The 19,259-nt window shown below is 34.6% G+C and overlaps 1 protein-coding gene across 1 annotated transcript; it reads right to left on the bottom strand.

Annotated features, from left to right (window-relative positions):
* Positions 1-850: 850 nt before the first annotated feature.
* Positions 851-13,393, bottom strand: LOC105224181 (uncharacterized). The gene is made up of 3 exons (XM_049457168.1): positions 12,798-13,393; positions 9,484-9,673; positions 851-1,656 (listed from the first exon to the last, which is right to left on the bottom strand). Exons 1-3 carry the CDS (start codon positions 13,003-13,005, stop codon positions 1,503-1,505), a joined length of 552 nt encoding a protein of 183 aa, XP_049313125.1. The 5' UTR covers positions 13,006-13,393; the 3' UTR covers positions 851-1,502.
* Positions 13,394-19,259: the final 5,866 nt, after the last annotated feature.

Here is a 19,259-nt window from a genome sequence, read left to right as displayed (position 1 = left end):
ATGCACATACATACACATAACTGTATAAGTATATATATTCAGCTTGTAACCGCTCCAGTGACAGCAGCAGCAGAAATGAAGTGCAAGTGCACTCCATTAAAGCTGCCACAAAAGCGACGCAATGAGCGAACTTCTGTTGCCACACACCTCAATCACAGCTAGATTTTGGAAGCATGAGGTTCGGGTCGATGTAAAAGTGTTATGCTGACCAATGCTTGCGGCAAGCGGCTACCCAGTAGGAAAAGTAAAATGTATGTAAAAATAAAAAGGAATAAACTTAAGCTTACAATTTCTGTTGTTGTTGGTTTGGACATCATGCTGTCATTATCCTTATGAGAGTATAGAACTTTAGAAATGTGAACTGTTGCATTTTATGAATAAAATTTTGTGGTTAAATTACTCCAGAAAGCTTGATCTTGCCTAATTATGGGAAGCAAATCCTCTACCAATTCTTATATTGGTATTTTATTAATTTTTGTATACGGTTCTACTCCAGAACTCTAACACTGGTACAAAATATATTTCAACCACACATATACGACTGTCAAAAACATTGCCCGATTTATAGTATATTATCATATATTCCTTAAGCCGAGGACTACTGAGTATGCGTTTTATTTTTTAATTGAGTTAAGTAATTTTGGCGATAAAGCGGTAGAAGGTCCATAAAGTAAATGAAAATATCATACTTTCAGGCACCAAGATGATAACCCAGGCAAGGAAAATCCTATCAACACATCATCACGTCTCAGTGAGTGTTGTTCTAAAGGCATCCGAAAATAATTCATTTGAGTACATGAGTAGGGAACCCTAATTCCCTGAACCTCTGGGGCGCTGAGATGGTGGGTATTTTATTGGGTACTGAAATGGTCTCAGCTTCTTTTAAGCTTTCCTACAGGGTAACAACTTATAGATAAATATGTGCCTGTCGCTTGCATTTCGTTCTCTCAACGCTCCAGCGCTTCGTTGATTGCTGCAATTTTTCCTCCGATATATGCATACATACATATGTAGATATTTAAGTCTAGAAATACAACGCGCTTGTCATGACAATTGCGTTGGCATGAAAATTAAAAACTTTGGTAAACATGCCAAACAAATGCGCTGAATGCGAAAAGGTAATAATAAAAAGCAGAAAGGATAGAGGTAAAAGGAAGTAAAAAAAGCAAAAGAATGAAAAAGGAGCACAGCCGAGCTGTGTCTCCTCACATGATGCCACAATGACTGTAAGTAGTAATAAGTATGTATGTGATGTACCGTTATGCGCTGACTTTCGTTTGGCAGTAAGTAATGCAAAGAAATATATAAATATGTAAAATGTTTTGTGTGTATGAACTTGTTAGCTATTGTGTGCCACGGCCGAGGTTTGTGGCACAACCGCCGCACCAAAGCGCAGCCAACCTGCCGCCGACGTTGCAAGTACTAGCTCGGCGCGCACTAGAACGCTGTGCTGTTTTGACATTACTTAGGTCTGTGCTTGGCCACTGGGACGCGCTTGGCGCTTAACGTGGCTGTGGTGGCGGCAATGGTCCAACGCCTGGACATGGCAGCCGCTTGGCCAGGTGCCGGCAGAGTGGCACATCGCGTACGGCGTCGCCGATGAAGAGTGAGAGCAGGTACCATTGTTTCATGCCGGTTGATTGAACTCTGTAGTTTCTGCAAAAGGGAGAGAAGACGAGTAAAGAAAGAGCGTTAAAAAAATTAAATACAGTAATATATACATAGATATATATATACATAGAAAGAGAGAGAATGAGTGGGTGAATAAAGTATTACAAAAGCACGGCAATGAGCATAAAAGCAAATAAATGTTGAAACAAAAGGAAATTAAGCAGCACAACGCTTTTTAAGCGCACAAACGCAATAAAGTGGGCAAACATATTTATATAGAGCACAAAAAAAAAATAAAATATTTAAATGCAAAAACACAAAAACACAAAAGCTCTCTATTTAAATGGCAAACATTCACTCAGCAAACAAAATGGCATGGCAATGAAAATGTACAGCGCAGATTTTAAAAGCGCTAAAAAAATGGCGGAGATTAAAAAATAATAACTCCTGAGTAGCAGCTAAGGCCATAATAATAAAACAGTAGCAAAAACGCAAAAACACAAAAAACACCACGCGCATCATAGTTACATAAGTGACTGACGACAGCGAATGCAGTGCAGTTTTTGCCGTTAAAAGATGAAGTGTAGAGAAAAATGCCAGTGACTCATAAAAGGCCGCAGCACAATACAAAGGGAGTAGCTTACACAGGCTAACGGCACAAATGTAAAGCTGCTGGAGTGCCTTTGGCGTTTTAGCTACTTATGGAAAAATTAAAAAATAAGGCTTTTTACTTATATATAAATTATCAAACCAAGGAGCGCTTTGCGTATAGGCGGCTACAACAAAGAAAATGGAATGCATGCTTTTTTTCGTTTTTCTGGAAATTTAATTTTTGATAATTTTTATATAGTAATTGAATTTCAAGGTAACTGATAGTTTATGAAAGCCTTTATGTTGCAATTAAAATATTTTTTTAATATATACTTTTCGAATCGAACTATCACCTTAAATGTAGTAATACTACTATGTGAAAATAAAAAAGACTTTGTTAATAATTTTAAAATCGTCCTCCTCAAGTAATCCAACTTGGCCCCAATACACGTGGCATCGTTTTTTCGAATCCTCAAAACAGCTGTTAAAGTCACTTTCCGGAATAGACTTCAAGACCTTGATTATGGCCTCCTTTTAAGAATAGCTTCGCGCTAACGACGAAGACACTCAAATTCCTTGTTGATGGTTTGGCTGGTCGGGAGGATTTGGAGGGTACTACACCTCGATAATCGAAAAAGGCTGTCAACATAATCTTTATTTTTGACCTGCTTTGATGTATTTTTTTCGGCTTCGGCTCACCTTTGCCTCGGTATTCGGGCAACTGGTCATTTGTTTCCGGATTGTAAAAATCGCAAAGCGCTAGTAAGGCGTACAAACTTAAGTAGCTACTGTAAACAAACTGGTTGCCAGATCGCGTTCATATTTGGCATAATAATTAAAAATAGTCTTACCAATTCCACAAGATTCAGTTTTTTGAAATGTTGTTAGAATGTCGGGGAATTTAAATTAAAATTTCCGGGTACTTTTTTGTCACAATGTATTAAATGAAAGAAGACATGTTGCATTTACCTGAATTTCTTAAACGGTAATGTGTTTTAGGCAAATTGGCATCCTCGCCTTTAAGTTATCATTTTCTCGAGGTTTTAGGGCAGGGAAGGATTTTCAAAAATCGGAATTATTGTTTGGCTTAAAATAAAATTTAAGGTCCCAAAAATATTATTCATTTGTTAGAAAAATGAAAATATATGAGTCAGACTAATCTAGGTTTTGCTCGAAACTGCATTTTTCTGATGAGCCACTGATGGTCAGAGTTTATTGCACGTACACCTATTTTAACTGTGGCTTCATAGGAATATTATATATTTAGTAACTTACTTACAATTTTACTGTTGATACTGCTAACTTTATCGTAATAAATATATAAAATAAACTAAAATTGCCTAAAACCTATTAAATGTCGTGCCCATTACTAATCTCTCTCTAACATACAGATATACATATTACAATGGTAGACAGTGGTTTTGTTGATATATAAACGGTTTTGGATACTTTTATGCCCACAGTTCATGAAACTATGCATGGTTTTGTAAGATTTACTCCCTTTTATTTTTAAATTTTTTTCTATTTTACATTGCAAAAATCGGAAAACATCAAACAAAACAACCGAAATCTTGCAATGTAAGTCTTGTTCTGAAACATATGGATTCATCGAAGTGAAGAAAAAACCAAAATGTCAAAAATATATGTGTGTCGTTATTGGACGTCTTTTATGAGCTCTTCCTTTATAGTTTTTTAGTTAACAATATATTTTTAAGGATCAGCAGTACCTTGCCATAATGGCAGGATCCAATGAGCCTAGATACACTTCTTTCATCACTTTTAGATCCTAGAGGAACAGTTCTCTCAGTTTCTAAACATAATGGTCCAAATTAACCGAAAATATATCTAAATGATTGCGAATATAATCTAAATTGATACTCATATTTGCTCTTCGAATCTTAAAGTATGTCGGCATGTTTAGATAATTTCCTCCAGATTTGCTGCCTTATGGTTACCTAGGATAATTGCGACTAGCAACACAAATTATTACCGAGCTACACTTTCCGGAGCAATCATAGTTTTGATAAAATTTATATCTTTCATGACTTGCCACATTTGAGGACCAACAAAGTGTTCACCTCTAAGCTTTGCCAAGTTCGGGAATTTTCTACAAATGTCACTAAAACAATATCCTCATACCTAACTTGATCATGAATTAAATCACTGGGTTCATTTAGAGAAAGTAACACCGTACTCACATCCACTATACCGATCTCTGGACACTTTAACACATCAAAATTTGCTAACATATACAGGGCAAAAAAAAAAAAATTTTTGTGAAGCTTGTGTTATAGTTCAAGGCAAAATTTTTAGAGCTCCCAATTCTTAGAGCAGTCATGGCTGTCCCTCTTAATTTTAAATGGTTAATAGAAGATTAGTTAATATTAGCTAATAAATCAGAAATATATATAACAAATATTATTTTTGCAAAATAATAACCATTATTAGGTCTATTCTTTCACATAAAATTGAAGCCAAATTATAAAATAAGCAAATTTCAGTATTAAGAAGGAAATTTCATACAGTACCAGTGTAAGTTTGGCGCTTTGTGTATCTCTCTGCAAAGAAGTTGATAATTTTATAAAAACTACTGTCTTTTGCAATAAACGAATTTCGAAATTCGAAGGCAAATAAAATAGTTCGACTTTGGACTCATGACTGAAATACTCTAAAAAAATAAGTTTGATTGAATACTCAGAAAAAGTAATATTTTTCGTACAGTGTAAGTGCCTTGTGAGCATTTGAATGCAAATATGGCGCCTAAATGTAGGTATCAATATCAAATATATACATTTGAAAAACAAATGCTGTTTACTAAACAAATATGTATGTATGTATGTTTATTAAATTGGAATATTGTATATTTTAGATAAATAGTTGGCAGTAATTTGACAAGCCTACATCTATGCTAGTGTTCATGACGCCAATTCAAGATATCAGAGTGATCATGGTAAGAAGTAACACTCTACCTATTCTAACAGGGTTCGATAGCACATTTACTAATAGTGAATAACAAGAAGATGTGTTTAAAAAGTATAAGAATGCATGACATTAATGAATAATTATTGATTCTTGTTTAAAAACTAATGAATATACTCACTAGTCTAGAAACAGAGTGCTGTTGGGAAACTTTTCAGATTCTTTTTCAGACATGTAGACCTATCAATTATATGATAATGCTACCAGTGTTCAAAAGATTAAAAAATATTTAGTGTCTAACAATAGTTCGCAATATTTTTCTTAAATTTCTGTTAACTTTTCGTGCCCAAAAGCAGAAGCACTCTCAGTACTGATGATTCACTGCACAAAAAGGTCAATTGGGTTATATTAGCACACAAATTATTTCGCCACAAAATGACCACAAGTGGACTACAGAGATGGCAGTTACAAAAAATTTCCAAAATATTCAAAAGAATACGCTGCAAAGCAATGTATAATGTAATGGTGCAAACCCGCCACAAAAGTGTGCACAACTGTCGTAAATTTGCGCAAAGTAGCAACTATGCACACACACACACAACCAAACATATATATGTAGCCAGCAACGCATATCTATTTTTAATTTCATACAACGAGCTTGGCAGCGCGGCAGCCTGGTGTGAGACTGGCGCTTTAATTTCGCTGGTCAAATGGAATTTATTTGCGCAAACTTTTACAATCACAAATTTGCTACAATGAAATTATGCAAAAGACGAAGTGATGTGCTTGAGTATTCCTTTATGTGTGTATTTGTATGGTGAATAGTTGCAATGCAAGACAAATTGCAAAAGTTGTAGAGAAGTTCAAGCAAGTACAATTTGTGTGCGGCCAAGTGCTTGACAAATTTATGCACAGCGACAGGAAGTGTTTAACAACGCTGTTTTTGTGTAGTTTTACAAAAAACTAAAAAAATATTTTAATACAAAATAATTTCCTTTTATACAAATGTTACTATTTTCCATTTTATTTTTTTTTTTTTGTTCATTTACTATTTAAATTTTTTTGTCAAATTAATTCGTCCATTTTGCACCCCTCCCTACCACCCTGTGCGCATGACTAAGAAAAATACACTGTCGTTCCGTTATTGTTTGGTTTTTATTATGTCATTTGTTTGTTTATCGACTGGGAAAATCTCGCAGGAAAAGTTACTAATTTATTCCGTACACAAAAACACACGCACATACTCGTAAAGCAATCCCAACACATACACACCCACAAAAACCAACGCGGTTACGCACTGCACCACCGCCGAACGTGTTGACAAAGGTCAGTGGCGTTTGCTATTATTGTCCACAATGCTAGCATACTTTTAGGGTAACAAAGCAACAATACGCAATGGTGTTTACTACAAGTAGCTCATTGCAGCGGCGACATGGCGTATGAGTGACGCACATTCGGTAAACATTGCGTCTGCGAAATTTTACGAGCGCTGGCGTCATTAGTGCAACAGACAGCGTTTGAGAAAGTAAAAACAAAAAAAAGGTAAGAAAGTAAAAAGAATTTTTGAGTCTCAAAGAAAGAAAAATAAAACAAGAATTAATGCTAATAATAAAAACAAGCACCTACAACGCAACTTTTCCGCACTTAATTTCTACGTAGAATTTATTTTTCTGGTTTCTTTTTCGTTTTTCTTCTTTTTTCCTTTCTCATTGCGCTGCAACAACTTGCAACATTATGAAAAGTCATTTAGCTTTTCTGCGCAGATTTTATTTGCGAATTTTCAATGACTTCAACTTGCCATTTTTAGCATTATTTGCTCTTTCACTTGCAAATGAATTGAATGTGTTGTAATGAATAACAGTAAAAGTTGATTTTAGCAGTGCAAAGTACTTTTACAAAAGTCAATTACCGGAAAGTTGAGATTACGCGTTGTGTTAGAGTTGCCAAGTTTAGGGAGTAAAGCAAAATGAACTGAAGTTAGTGAAGTTAGAGAGAAAAGCAAAGGAAACTGAAGTAGAATAAAATTTAAGCAAAATTAATATTTTTGTGGAGGTTTTATACCTCTTAGGCAAACTAAAAGCCTGACCACTGATGGAGGATGTTGTTATTTTTTTTTGCAATTACTGAAGCTTTTCACGAAATCGTATTATTGTAATTGATACTAAATTATCCACTGGATTTCGCAAAAATAAGAAAAAAATGTTAAGTGAGTAAACTTGAAATTCTATTTATGTAGTGTATAGTGGTATATATGGCGCGAAAAGGCTCTTTCACTTGCCTGACTTTATCGAAGGCATTGATTCTGAGCAATAGTAGGCAAAACTTTAACCTACAATCATATTCAAACATTTCATGGGCATGTTAAAGACCTTCTGCGGTTGGAGTTCGGTTCTGTTAGTATACAAAACTGCGTACTCAGCCAAAATATAAACGTAAGAGATCACTTTCCAATATAAGTGGGACACAGAAGGTATTGCAATTTATCTTATTTATGATACAGAAGCAAAAAAGAAGGTATTCTGCATTTTCTTTATAATATAGATAAGGCTTAGAAGCCTTAAGAAATAATCCTTTCTTCATTCTATACAAATAAATCTCAGTTGGAAACAGAAACCACCTTATTACTCTTTATCAAACTAAGATTTGCAGAAAAGGTTTCTTAACTGTATTCTAGACTATGGCGACCATATTTAAACTACACTTATCACTACCTTTTCCAAAATTTTATATATTATTTTTAACTGACACTGTGGCAACCCTAAACGTCTTATATTGAACTCCTCTAATTCTTCCCATTCAAGTATTATGCTGCTGCGGCAGCCACTTCAATTTGGCGCATGAGAATTCCGCCCATTTAGAGTTCAATCAAGTTTGCGCAAATTGAAATAACCGATTTCGGTTAGTGACGCAATGACATGCACTTTGCCAATTTATAACATGTTTCATTTGCGTCTTATTCTTGTTCCTGCAATGAGCGTGTATTTTTTTCTGTTCCTGCTCTTGCTGCTTGACTAGAACGCTTGGGTTGTTGTTGCTGTTGACGTCGTCAGCATTGCTGGAAAAGGTAACAAAAACGATTACGTTTTGCGAACAAGACATTAAATTATGCACAGATGAGTTAGCAATTCGCAAATAAAAACTTGATTTCGTGTCTGATTGGATTGGAAGACACGCATTTGCCTCAGATGGCGCTGCACTAACAGAGTCATTTAGACAAAATGACAAGTGCAGAAAACTTAATTTGGCAAAGCAAGGAGCTGGTACGGAAAAGTGGCTAAGAGCTCGGAAAATATTTAAAAAAAAAAACAAAAAAGTTAGAAAGAATGTTTGGAGAGCGGGGTGGCGGTAAGTTACTAAAGCGAAGCTCTCAATTAATGCAATAAAAATTACATATTTTTGGATGTAAGAGGTGAGATAAGAGTGTGAAAGGAAAACAATTAAGATATACGATTTTCGAATAGAAATTACTTAAGAATTTTTCGGGACAAAACAAAAACATTTTCATTCAATTAATGATTTTTAATTATTATTATCTTGTTTTTAACGAGATGAAAAATGGAGACTATTTTGAAGACAAAAATATTAATGTAGGCGATTGAATCATTTTTTTTTTTTTTTTGAAAATTCCCGTTATTTCTTGAAAACACTTAAAATATTTACAACGACTCTCCAGATCACAAAAAATTATTTTACGAAATATTTTCTATATATAAAGTGACTCAATTTGTAATTAAATATAGTATAATATAATTTTGTCGATTCCTTGCTCTTAAGGCGGTCACTAAGGAATTCAAAGTCAAATCTAATTCTCTCTTATTCACTCACTAATGATAGTCCTCAAGCAAATTTTACTTCAGAAAAGACGCTACGAGAAAGTATGAAAGCTTTTGAGTTATATCCTTATAAACATTGGCAGAGAAAAGCAGAAACCTATTGTGTAGATGCTAGGCCGTTCTCTAAAAGTGAAGAAAGAACCTGCATTTTTGTCAGCCAAAGACTGTCAGCTCAGCAGCTGTTTTCTAATTATTCATAGAATCCTTTCTGGTGCTTCAAATATAACATCAATAGGTAGAATACAGTTAAATACCAAGTTTTCATATTAAATTCTTGCAAATCATTATAATATTCTGGTCCTAAAATATATCCGAACCGAAGCAATGCTGAACAGTTAAAAATAGCCTAAATGTCACTATCTTGAATACCTAATTTTAATTCTTTAATATGCAGACAATAATGCCTCCGGAAGAATAATGTTGTCATATACTCATTTCACTGATAAAGCTTACAAAAACCTTCAATGAAATCACCAAAGCCACTCATTCACATACTTACTCAATACGCAAACAAATATTTGGCACATACCTCAAAATTTCATTCCATGCTGGATGCTGTTGCGCACCGAAACGACCTGGCCGTGAAGCATGCAGCCGGCAAGGTTCCTCCAATATGCAAGCGCGTGGTCCAAACTCACGTAAGATCTCTTTTTGTGCCAATTCAGCATCGTAAGCGGCCGATGTAGTGGCATCACGTTTGCTGCGCGCACGATAGGTATCTGGAGGAAAGAAAAGATGAAAATAAATAAAGCAAATAAAATTGTTAAATGTTGGTGAAGAAGTGATTGAAGTACGAAATGTGAATATGAAAGAAATAGGTATAGTAACGGGTGGAGTTGGCAGCCTTGGTTGGTGATAATGCTTTTTTTGACGGAAATTCCTCAACTAATGTTATTATAAACGCTTGCTTATGTATAATATTTTTTGATTTCGCAAGTATTTTAAATAAATTGTTCATCATTAGTGATGTGCCAAACTATTTTTTAAGATTTTTTAAAGAAATTCTGATATATTATTAATTATTTGAGCATGAATATGAGCGTACATAATTTTTTTTAACTAACACCTATTTTTATTAACAGTTCGGGATATATTATGTTTAACGCTGAGTGTTTTAAGCCCGGAAGGAATGATCAAAATGATATCATTATAGCAAAACTTTCTTATTTGCCAATATATCTTCACGAAAATTGACATAGATTATTGAATATACCATATTGTGCAGATTGCACCACTGTAGTCAATAATAGAAAACATTTTTTACCCTTTTGGGATATATGAAATGTACATAAGAGTGGTATCATGGCTTCGATGCAACCAAATTTAATGTTTTACTTGTTTTACATACATAAATATATCCAAAAACACAACAAGTCATGTATACACACAAGCATTTGGATATAACTATTAGAATGGCTAATCAAACTACGACCAAAGCGTCAAGCCAAAGCTTCAAATCAAATCTCCAAAATAGTCATCAGCAACAGAAAAAACTTCAAAGCAACTAATTTTTTATTCAACCAGTTGACTGCCCCTTAATAGTGTCAACCAACACGCTTGCGCGCAATGCGGTCTAAACTCGTAAAACCAGAGCAAACTTCGTCAGCGTCAGCGCGCATACGAAATCAGTTCACACTTCACCTGCAAAATGTTTAATCAAACTACATACTTGCGGCTGACTTTAGTATTTGGCCAGTCATGCACTGCAGCGCACTTGCCTTGACCTCATTCCAAACTACTAAGCATTTTACTCAACAACTCAGTCAATGTACGCATGCGCAATACCGCCTACTACAACAACAGCAACGATAGTTGATCATAAGTGAACAATTATATTGTAGTAATGTAACTATTGTAATTGCACAAACAAGCGCCGTCGACGTGCTACTCGCCATGTCTTCATTTTGGTGACATTATGTTGTTTGTTTGTATATGAGATATGTATGTACGGTAATTACTTAATTTTTGAAGTCAAAAATGTGCGTTAACTCCGTTTAAAAATTACTAATTTTTACAGAAGTTATTTATTTTTAAATATGAGAATATTAAGTTTCCAAATTTTCTTGAAAACTTAACGCAGTTTCTACAAATTAAAGTAGAAATCCCACAGCGTGAGGAAACTCTGACGCTTCACAGCAGATTTCTTTGATGAAAGTCAACTTAAGTTTTGCAAAAATCAGAAGTGAAGCTTTCAAAGAAAAAATAAAGCAATTTTAAGATTTCAATACTTCACTAAAAAGCAAAAACTATCTACCCTTCAGTTAATAGAAGGGACATGAAGTCGACATTCCTTCATACTCCTTTCGAACGTTTTGAACAAAATGTATACTATGATGAGAAAAAATTGGAATATTTCCAAATTTCCGGTTTTCCCATGTAAGGTAACTATCGGGTCTTTTCATAGAAAAGCTACAAATGTAGACCAACAGGGACAGCAAACTACGTCATATTCTTTCCCGTTCTTTTGACATTTTTCTACAGTCTTCAGGCATTTTATCATGGAAAGAAATAAGTACAATCCAACAACGAGTCGAAACTAGTGGCCTTAACTTTAGGAGCGATACTTCCCATTTATAATCCTCATAATCGTCCTGCCAGATCAACAATTGGGCGTCTAGTGGAAAAATTTTAATCCACGGGCACAGTACAAAATGTTCCCGTGATAATGACGCAAAGAAGTGCCCGTAGTATCAAGAATATTGCTATCGCTAGCGCCTCAATTGAGGAAGACCTAAATCAGTCTTTAACACGTCGTTTTCAAGCGATGCGCATCTCTGTGACGGCGTTGTGGCAAATTTTGCAAAAAGATCTTGGCGTACATCCTTACAAGATCAAATTGACGCAGGAAATGAAGCCGCTTTACCACCAGAATCGTCGTATGGTTGACAATTGGGCTGAGTAACAACTTGAAAATGATCCGGGTTTTCATTGAAAAATCATCATCAATGATGAGGCTCTTTTCTGGCTGAATGGCTTCGTCAATAAGAGAAATATGCGTTATTAATTAGTCAATATTTCCCGTGGGGCTACATCAAGTCTATCAAGTCTATGGTCTATACTAACAAGCCGGTGACGATTGATGAACTTCGTATGCTTCAAAATCGTCGGAAATTGGGTTCAGCGTCTGGATTTCTGCCATGCCCGTGGTGGCCATTCAAAAAAACTCGAGTTACATATGTATATGTATAATGGCATCGAATATACTTTCATAGGAATAAATAATTTTATTGACATCCCGAACCGTTTTATTAAAAAAAAAAAAACAAAAATCCTTTGTAGCGCTCTTATTGAAAAACCTGTCAGATATCTGACCACATCTTCTATACTATACCTCGATTGTGAAACTAATGAGAACATAATAAAAACAATTAGTGACAATTTGACGCTGGCACCACCTAGTGAAATTTTATCGAGTCTGGCCACTACTCCTAATATTATTTTAAAGATTATTATTAAAATTTAATAATTTTATGTTGCTGATAAGCTATTTATGAATTTTTTGAATATTTTTAAATTTTTTTGAAAAAAAATAAAATAAAAAAAATTAAAAAAAAAAATGATATAAAAATGAAAAATTTAAAAATTAAATTAAATTTTTTTTAAATATTTTAAAATTTTTTATAACTATCAATAAAAACCCCTTGGTCTATATTGTGCTCTAACCAGAGATCACTTTCACACTAACTATAGTCATAATCATAACTCCAGACAACAATTATTAACAACAAATATTACACACTACTTTGGCTGAGTTGGAAATCCACTTAAATGCAACTTGCATGCTTTATTTTCTGCACAACCATAACATGGTTGCATAATAACTTCACAATAGCAACAACTTACTTGGATTCAACGAGTAGGCCAGCTTTTTGGCGAATTGCGATAAGCGTACGGACAATACGATAACCGGAAAGCCCACCAACTGCACGGGCAGCTGGAAAAGTGGGTCAGGATTTTGTGCCACAGCATCTTCCACGAATTCCAACAATAACACAAACAACACATACAACGTTGGTATGAGCGATAGTGAGATGATTTGGCTTAACTTCATGTTCGCGCTTATTTTATTTAGTTATTTTCTTTTAATAATTTTTAATTTCTTCTTTAGACACCACAACACTTCCGCAATTGCAGCGAAAAAATTGTAATTAAAGCGAACCGCCAAGCGACACTGGGTTTATATACCGCGGACACACTAGGTGAAATGCGACAAGACAAATATATGCCTCACTTCCGCGTCACTTTACTTTTATGTTTTTTAGGTGTTGTTGTAAATTTACAAGAGCGCTAGAAAATTCCAAAAGCGCAACAACAAAAATATATTTTCAGCTAATTTGCAATTAATAAAGCTTTGTAGAGCTGCTTGTGCCGTGTGGAGCCACGAACGAGACGCGACTTGTCTTGTACTAGCCAACTGACTGACTGACTTTGGCGCGAGTAGGCTAAGCGCACACCGGCTGGCTTGAAAGACACAGCAATGCAAGCCAAAGTAGCGACAAAAAGTGGCACAAGCCAAAACGAAAGAGTTAAGCGAGAAACCCCGAAAATATTTTTGAGTAAAGTGTTGAAGACAAAGGCAAAAAAAACCTAGAAGTGGTGCGGCAGGAGAAGGTGGGGCAAAGTTTAACACGAAAAAAGCATTGTGTAAGCAGTTAAAAATATTACAACAACAACAGGTGCAGTAGTTTTGGTAAATAGTTGGACAAAAGCGTCAAAAAGCTGTTGGTTGTTCATACATAGTGAAGAGCTGTCGTAAGAAAACATGTTTGACTTCGCAAGCAAAGAAGACTGATGATAACGCGACGTCGGAATTCCCAAAATAAAAATTAAGACAGAAGACAGAAGAACGCTTAACAATGCAGCGCCAAACCGCAGCGAGGGTGTGAAGGCCTCCAGCTACCGAAGTTGGCAAGCCAATTGACTTACATTGTTTGCAAATCGACATATATTTTATACCATCAAAATTGTATATCAAAATGTTTGTTGTAATTTTTCCAACTCTTTTGGCACTGCAAATGCGCCTTGGCACTCGTAGCCCAAAACAAAAACCGCAAAGAAAGACCGCACAGGCAGCCCAAAGAGCAAAGTAACTAAGCAAAGACACACATCGCGGAAGCTTCGGTGCAACTTGTACCGCGAAATCCAAGCAAACTCAAAGCAAAATTAAAGAGCGAGCAGCTGACTGATACGAATAATTAAAAAATAAGAAATAAAACAACAATCAATAGCAAACAATAACAACAAGTGCCACGCTCATCAACGAACTCATTTGGTTGATCAAGCCACGCCGTAGATCGAAGAAGCGCCAAAGCACGCGGGCCAGCCAGCTAGCTGTCTAGCGGTCTGACGTCCAACAAGTGAAAGTGTTTTTGGCGCTTACGGCTCGCCTTCGGGCTATTTACACACGTATTATTGCCGCATATTTGTTAGTAGGTTGCTTAGTTCGTTTGTTTTGCTTGCCTTTACGGCCTCAGCTCATGGCATTATTATCACTGATACGCTTTGTGCTCGTTTCTTACGCCCAGACCTACCTTAAAGTAATGCCGCTGCGGGCTGTTATTGATATTCAAATGCGTGATTTGCAAATCGTTAGAGGTGAAGCGTGAGCAAAGCCAATATGTGTAGTTCAATAAAACTGCTTGCATGTTTCTGCACAGGGTTGTTCGCATGCAAGTTTCTTTTGATACTAAACAAAAGATGTTTCCAAAGAGTATTAGGGATTAGTTGATTTGAGATATTTTTTATAAGGTCTATGCCCGATTTGATACATGGATATATAGGATTCAGAACTTATCATAAACCCGGAAAATAATTTTGAATGGCATTTCAACTCGTTTCATTATTACTTACGCCCATTAAATGAATGCTTGGGGATCAGGGCAGGTCTTGAAATACCACTAACAAAGGGTGTCTCATAAAATTACTGTGAAGACCATACCAAAGTAGTTTTAATTTTATGTAGAGAAACTAGAGTTCATCACAGGGCATTTACGTCTGAAATATGATAGTGAAATATCAGAATATTATTTAGGCGTAAACGAAATATATATCAAAGTGTGAAGTTCTATAATCTATTACACATTTTGCTGATAGAATGAAAGAAACTAAAGACACTAAGCGCAAAGATTTATAATGATGCGTTGGACTTGCTTGAATACAAAAATTATTAGAGATTAAGTGCGCCTGCTAAGGTTGGACACGGTTAGATGCCTTTGCAATCTGAATTTTTGACAAACTGACCAAAGTTATGTATATGCAATCAATTTGTATACTGGAATTTGAAGAGATTTGGATACAATATAAATTGACTACTTTCTAATAGATTTACTAATAACAAACCCGACGGATATGCTATAATATTGTATTAGTAGCAGTCACACTTCTCGGCTATGGTGACTACCGAGCCACAGAGACTATATAAAGAGCGATTATTTCGAGATTTTTTTTAAAGAAAATACAAAACTTCAAATTTAATGGGGAATTTTATTATAATTCGAAAGAACAATCTTTAGCAATTTTGAAGATTATATCTTTCAAAAGTGCCACCCTTTAACCGGTCTACGCAAATAAAAAATATTATATTTTTGTGAATTTTTTTTTTGGAAATTCAGCCATTGGCAGCTGGTTTCGGAAGCATCGTGCAAAAATCTTTCCTCAGTATAGACGAAGGATTTATCTAAAATCTAAAAATCAAATTTCATCGGCGAGTAGAAGAGCATAGCACGTGATTAATCGCAGAACTTGAAAAAAAATAATTTTTGGAAAATTTGGATACAAAACAGTATGGTTTCAAGTCTAATTTTTATCGCAAATTGCTTTGCAAAAATTAGTTGTAACCGAATAAAACAAATACATACTTTCATGAATCCCGAGGTCATCCTATTAAGAAGAAGTGTGATGCTATTGCGTCACTAGTTTCTGAAAAATCATGACCATCGACTTTAAAAACGATTTTTCGAAAAAAACACAATCAAATGTTGAAGTAGCCGATTGGTCTAGCCTAGGCAATCGCAATAAAAGTACAGTAGATTGAGTCTTTTGGAGAGCAATAGGCCGCTATTTACTCAATATCCAGAAAGTAAACAGTTTTTTACCCTTTTATGGTATACGAGATATACATGTAAGAGGTGCAACCGAAATCCGCTTTCCAAAAGATACTATCTTCTACACTTTTATTCCGATTTCCTTGAAACTTTGAGAATCGGCATATCGAAGCGTAAAAATAAAAATATAAATTTTTTTAAAGTCCAAAACTCACTTAACTCCTTAAGTAAGATGGGCAAATACAATACACTAAGTAGTTCTCTATCAATAAATTAAATTGTTGGATCAGAATCCTGCTGAAAGATCCAGTGCTATTCACGGAAAATAGTATCATGCAACCCTTAACACGATATAACAGTAATACAATTCAATTTTTTTTGTATCAAAGAAGCTCCACAAAGCCTGTATAGGTATATATAAAACTTCACGTAATTTATGCTATTAAAAGTTAATCTTTTTTTGCTTATTATTAATAATAACTTTCTAAAGTTATATAATCACATAGAAAAGCAGCAAACCATAAAACAATTATGATTTTTGGAAACACAAGCGGACGTGCGCAGACCGTCACACAATATTTGCTGCTAGCTTATCGAATAATCGATCCATCAATTTATTTAATTATTAATAACTATTGCCGAATGTTGTCACTTTTGGATAGAGAAATTCAACTTAAACATATACTATATACATATACACTAGAAGGGGTTTAGGGAAGGTGTACGAAGTTCGCATCAACTTGCGTATGAGGAATGCCAAATTATTTTGCATTAACTTTAATAAAGCAAAAGTGAAAATGTTTTCTTATTTAAGTATTTCTCTGATTATTTAATTTTATTATTATTTTTGCATAATTTTTCTAAACTAAGCACACTTTGTACGAACAAATTGGCCCCCTTATACGGTACGAATATGCTGCCAAAACGCAAACTCGCCAGTTCAACTGACAGCTGGGAGTTGTTTCGTTTTTTTAGTTTTTGCATGCACTCATGCAAACATAGAAATTATATAATTCATATATACATACATATTTACTACATATACATGTATACAATAAACATTTGCTTGTAGATATGCAAATTATAGTAAGTGTTATGACCAGCTTAACTCAATAAGGCAGAGTACTTAGTACGTTTGTGAGTGTATGTATAGTGATATGTTATAACGCCAACAGCAATTGCGTACTTAAAGGTGCCAGGTTGCAATCGTTTGGCCTTTTTCGTGAGCAGACATTAAACTATGCGGTTAAGGAGGGTAAGTACATTGAGTAACGCAACCCAAAATCAAGCAACAATAACAAATCGTTATAAAATTGTTTGCAAAATCAAAACACAGGTGATAAGTGTCGGTTTTTGAGACAGCCAATACTGCCAAATATTGAAAAATGTGAAATTTCCGTTTTTAATTTTTTTATTTTTTTTAATTAGTTTTAATATAAATATAAATATAAATATAAATATGAATATAAATATAAATATAAATATAAATATAAATATAAATATAAATATAAATATAAATATAAATATAAATATAAATATAAATATAAATATAAATATAAATATAAATATAAATATAAATATAAATATAAATATAAATATAAAAAAAATAGTTAACCCTATCCAGGTTTCATATTTCTTTAAAGAAAAAACATTGAAAAAAAATGTGAAATTATTTGCTCACCCAAGTGTTCTTTCAATAAATCCATTGATTGATGCGTTGGGAGGGAAGTGACGCCGTCTTGTTGAAACCAAATATCGCCGTGATCACGAGCTTAAATTTCAGGCAACAAATAATCGGTTATCATTTTTGAAGAAATATGTATCGATGATTCCACCGGCCACAAGTCACACCAAACCGTTGCTCTTTCTGTATGAAATGACAGCTTTTAAATCTTTTAGCTTGATCTTCGTCCCAAATGCGGCAATTTTGATTGATTACATACTCATTGAGCCAGAAATGGGCCTCATTGCTGAACAATATTTGACTCAAAAACGTCGGATCTACTTGGAAGATCCCGCAGAGCAAAGCGTTATCGCATGGGAAGGTCAAGCGGTTTCAGTTCTGTAACTTGTACACTTTTAACTTAAGATCTCGACGTAAAATGCGCCAAGTCCTTCCATACATCATTCCGAGTTGCTGCGAACGGCGCCGAATCAACTCTCAACGGCCTTCACACTCTCAGCTGCGGCTGCTATATTTTCTTCACTGCGTGTAAGACGTGGTTGAATAATGAATGCTGGGTCTCAAGATGGGTGATGGTGGTGCGAATAGGACGCTCAGAAGGCCGGTTATGTTTAGCATAAGTTTAGCGAAGCGCGCTTTTGAAAATTCTCTTGTTCAATTATTCTTTAATCAAAATAATTTTTCGCCTATTCTGTCGTTTTTCGTTCATTTTGAAAAATTTTCTTTATTTTATTAGTTTTTTATTACATAAATAAGAAAGAAAACGTAAACAATTAATTATTTACTACAAAATATTTTAATAATGGACAGTTGGCAACCCTAACTGGCAATAAAAGCACATCACTAGATTTATAATTTATTTGGTCGTCACTAAAACTGGTTGATTACTTCAGTTGAAATCCAAAATAATATACATATATAAAAATATGAAATAACGAAAAATATAATAAAAAGTTGGCAACCCTGTTAAGCTGCGACAAATATTCATAAATGACAATTGCCTACACCTTGGTATGCATAAACCGGCATAGTTGTTCATGCTACACTCGCTTGTTATGTTATTTACAGAGTGTCAAACTCACTGTGCGCTCCCGCACTCAATCTCTCACTTTTCTCTCTCACTATCTCTGTTTTGCTTTATCTGTTAACAGCATTTTTCATTGAAGTTATTTCTATTGAACAGACACACTTCTCTGTACTCTACCGTCATGATCACCTATGGTAGCGCGCAGTTAAGCGTCATAATCAGATTTTTGTTTTGAGATTTATGTAAGTATGTATAGAGGATAAACAAGTGTATTTACTATTCGTGTGTAGCGTTTTAAATTGCACATATTCATTTAAATATTTTTGGTAACATTTAGCAATAACATTTTATGACGCGTCATTTATGGAATGTTAATTTAGTTTACCAAAACAGCAAGTACATGCAAGGTGAAGACCACCCACTGAATCGCGCTAAAACTACAATCGCTATGTCTAAATAATCGATAAAATAATGAGTTTGTTTTGATATCATTATGGAATACTAAATCTATAAGTGATTTACGAGTAAATGAATTTCGCTTTCCGTATTTT

The sequence above is a fragment of the Bactrocera dorsalis genome, chromosome 5, assembly GCF_023373825.1.
Source record: "Bactrocera dorsalis isolate Fly_Bdor chromosome 5, ASM2337382v1, whole genome shotgun sequence".
Taxonomy (NCBI): domain Eukaryota; kingdom Metazoa; phylum Arthropoda; class Insecta; order Diptera; family Tephritidae; genus Bactrocera; species Bactrocera dorsalis.
This window is presented reverse-complemented; position numbering and strand designations above follow the sequence as displayed.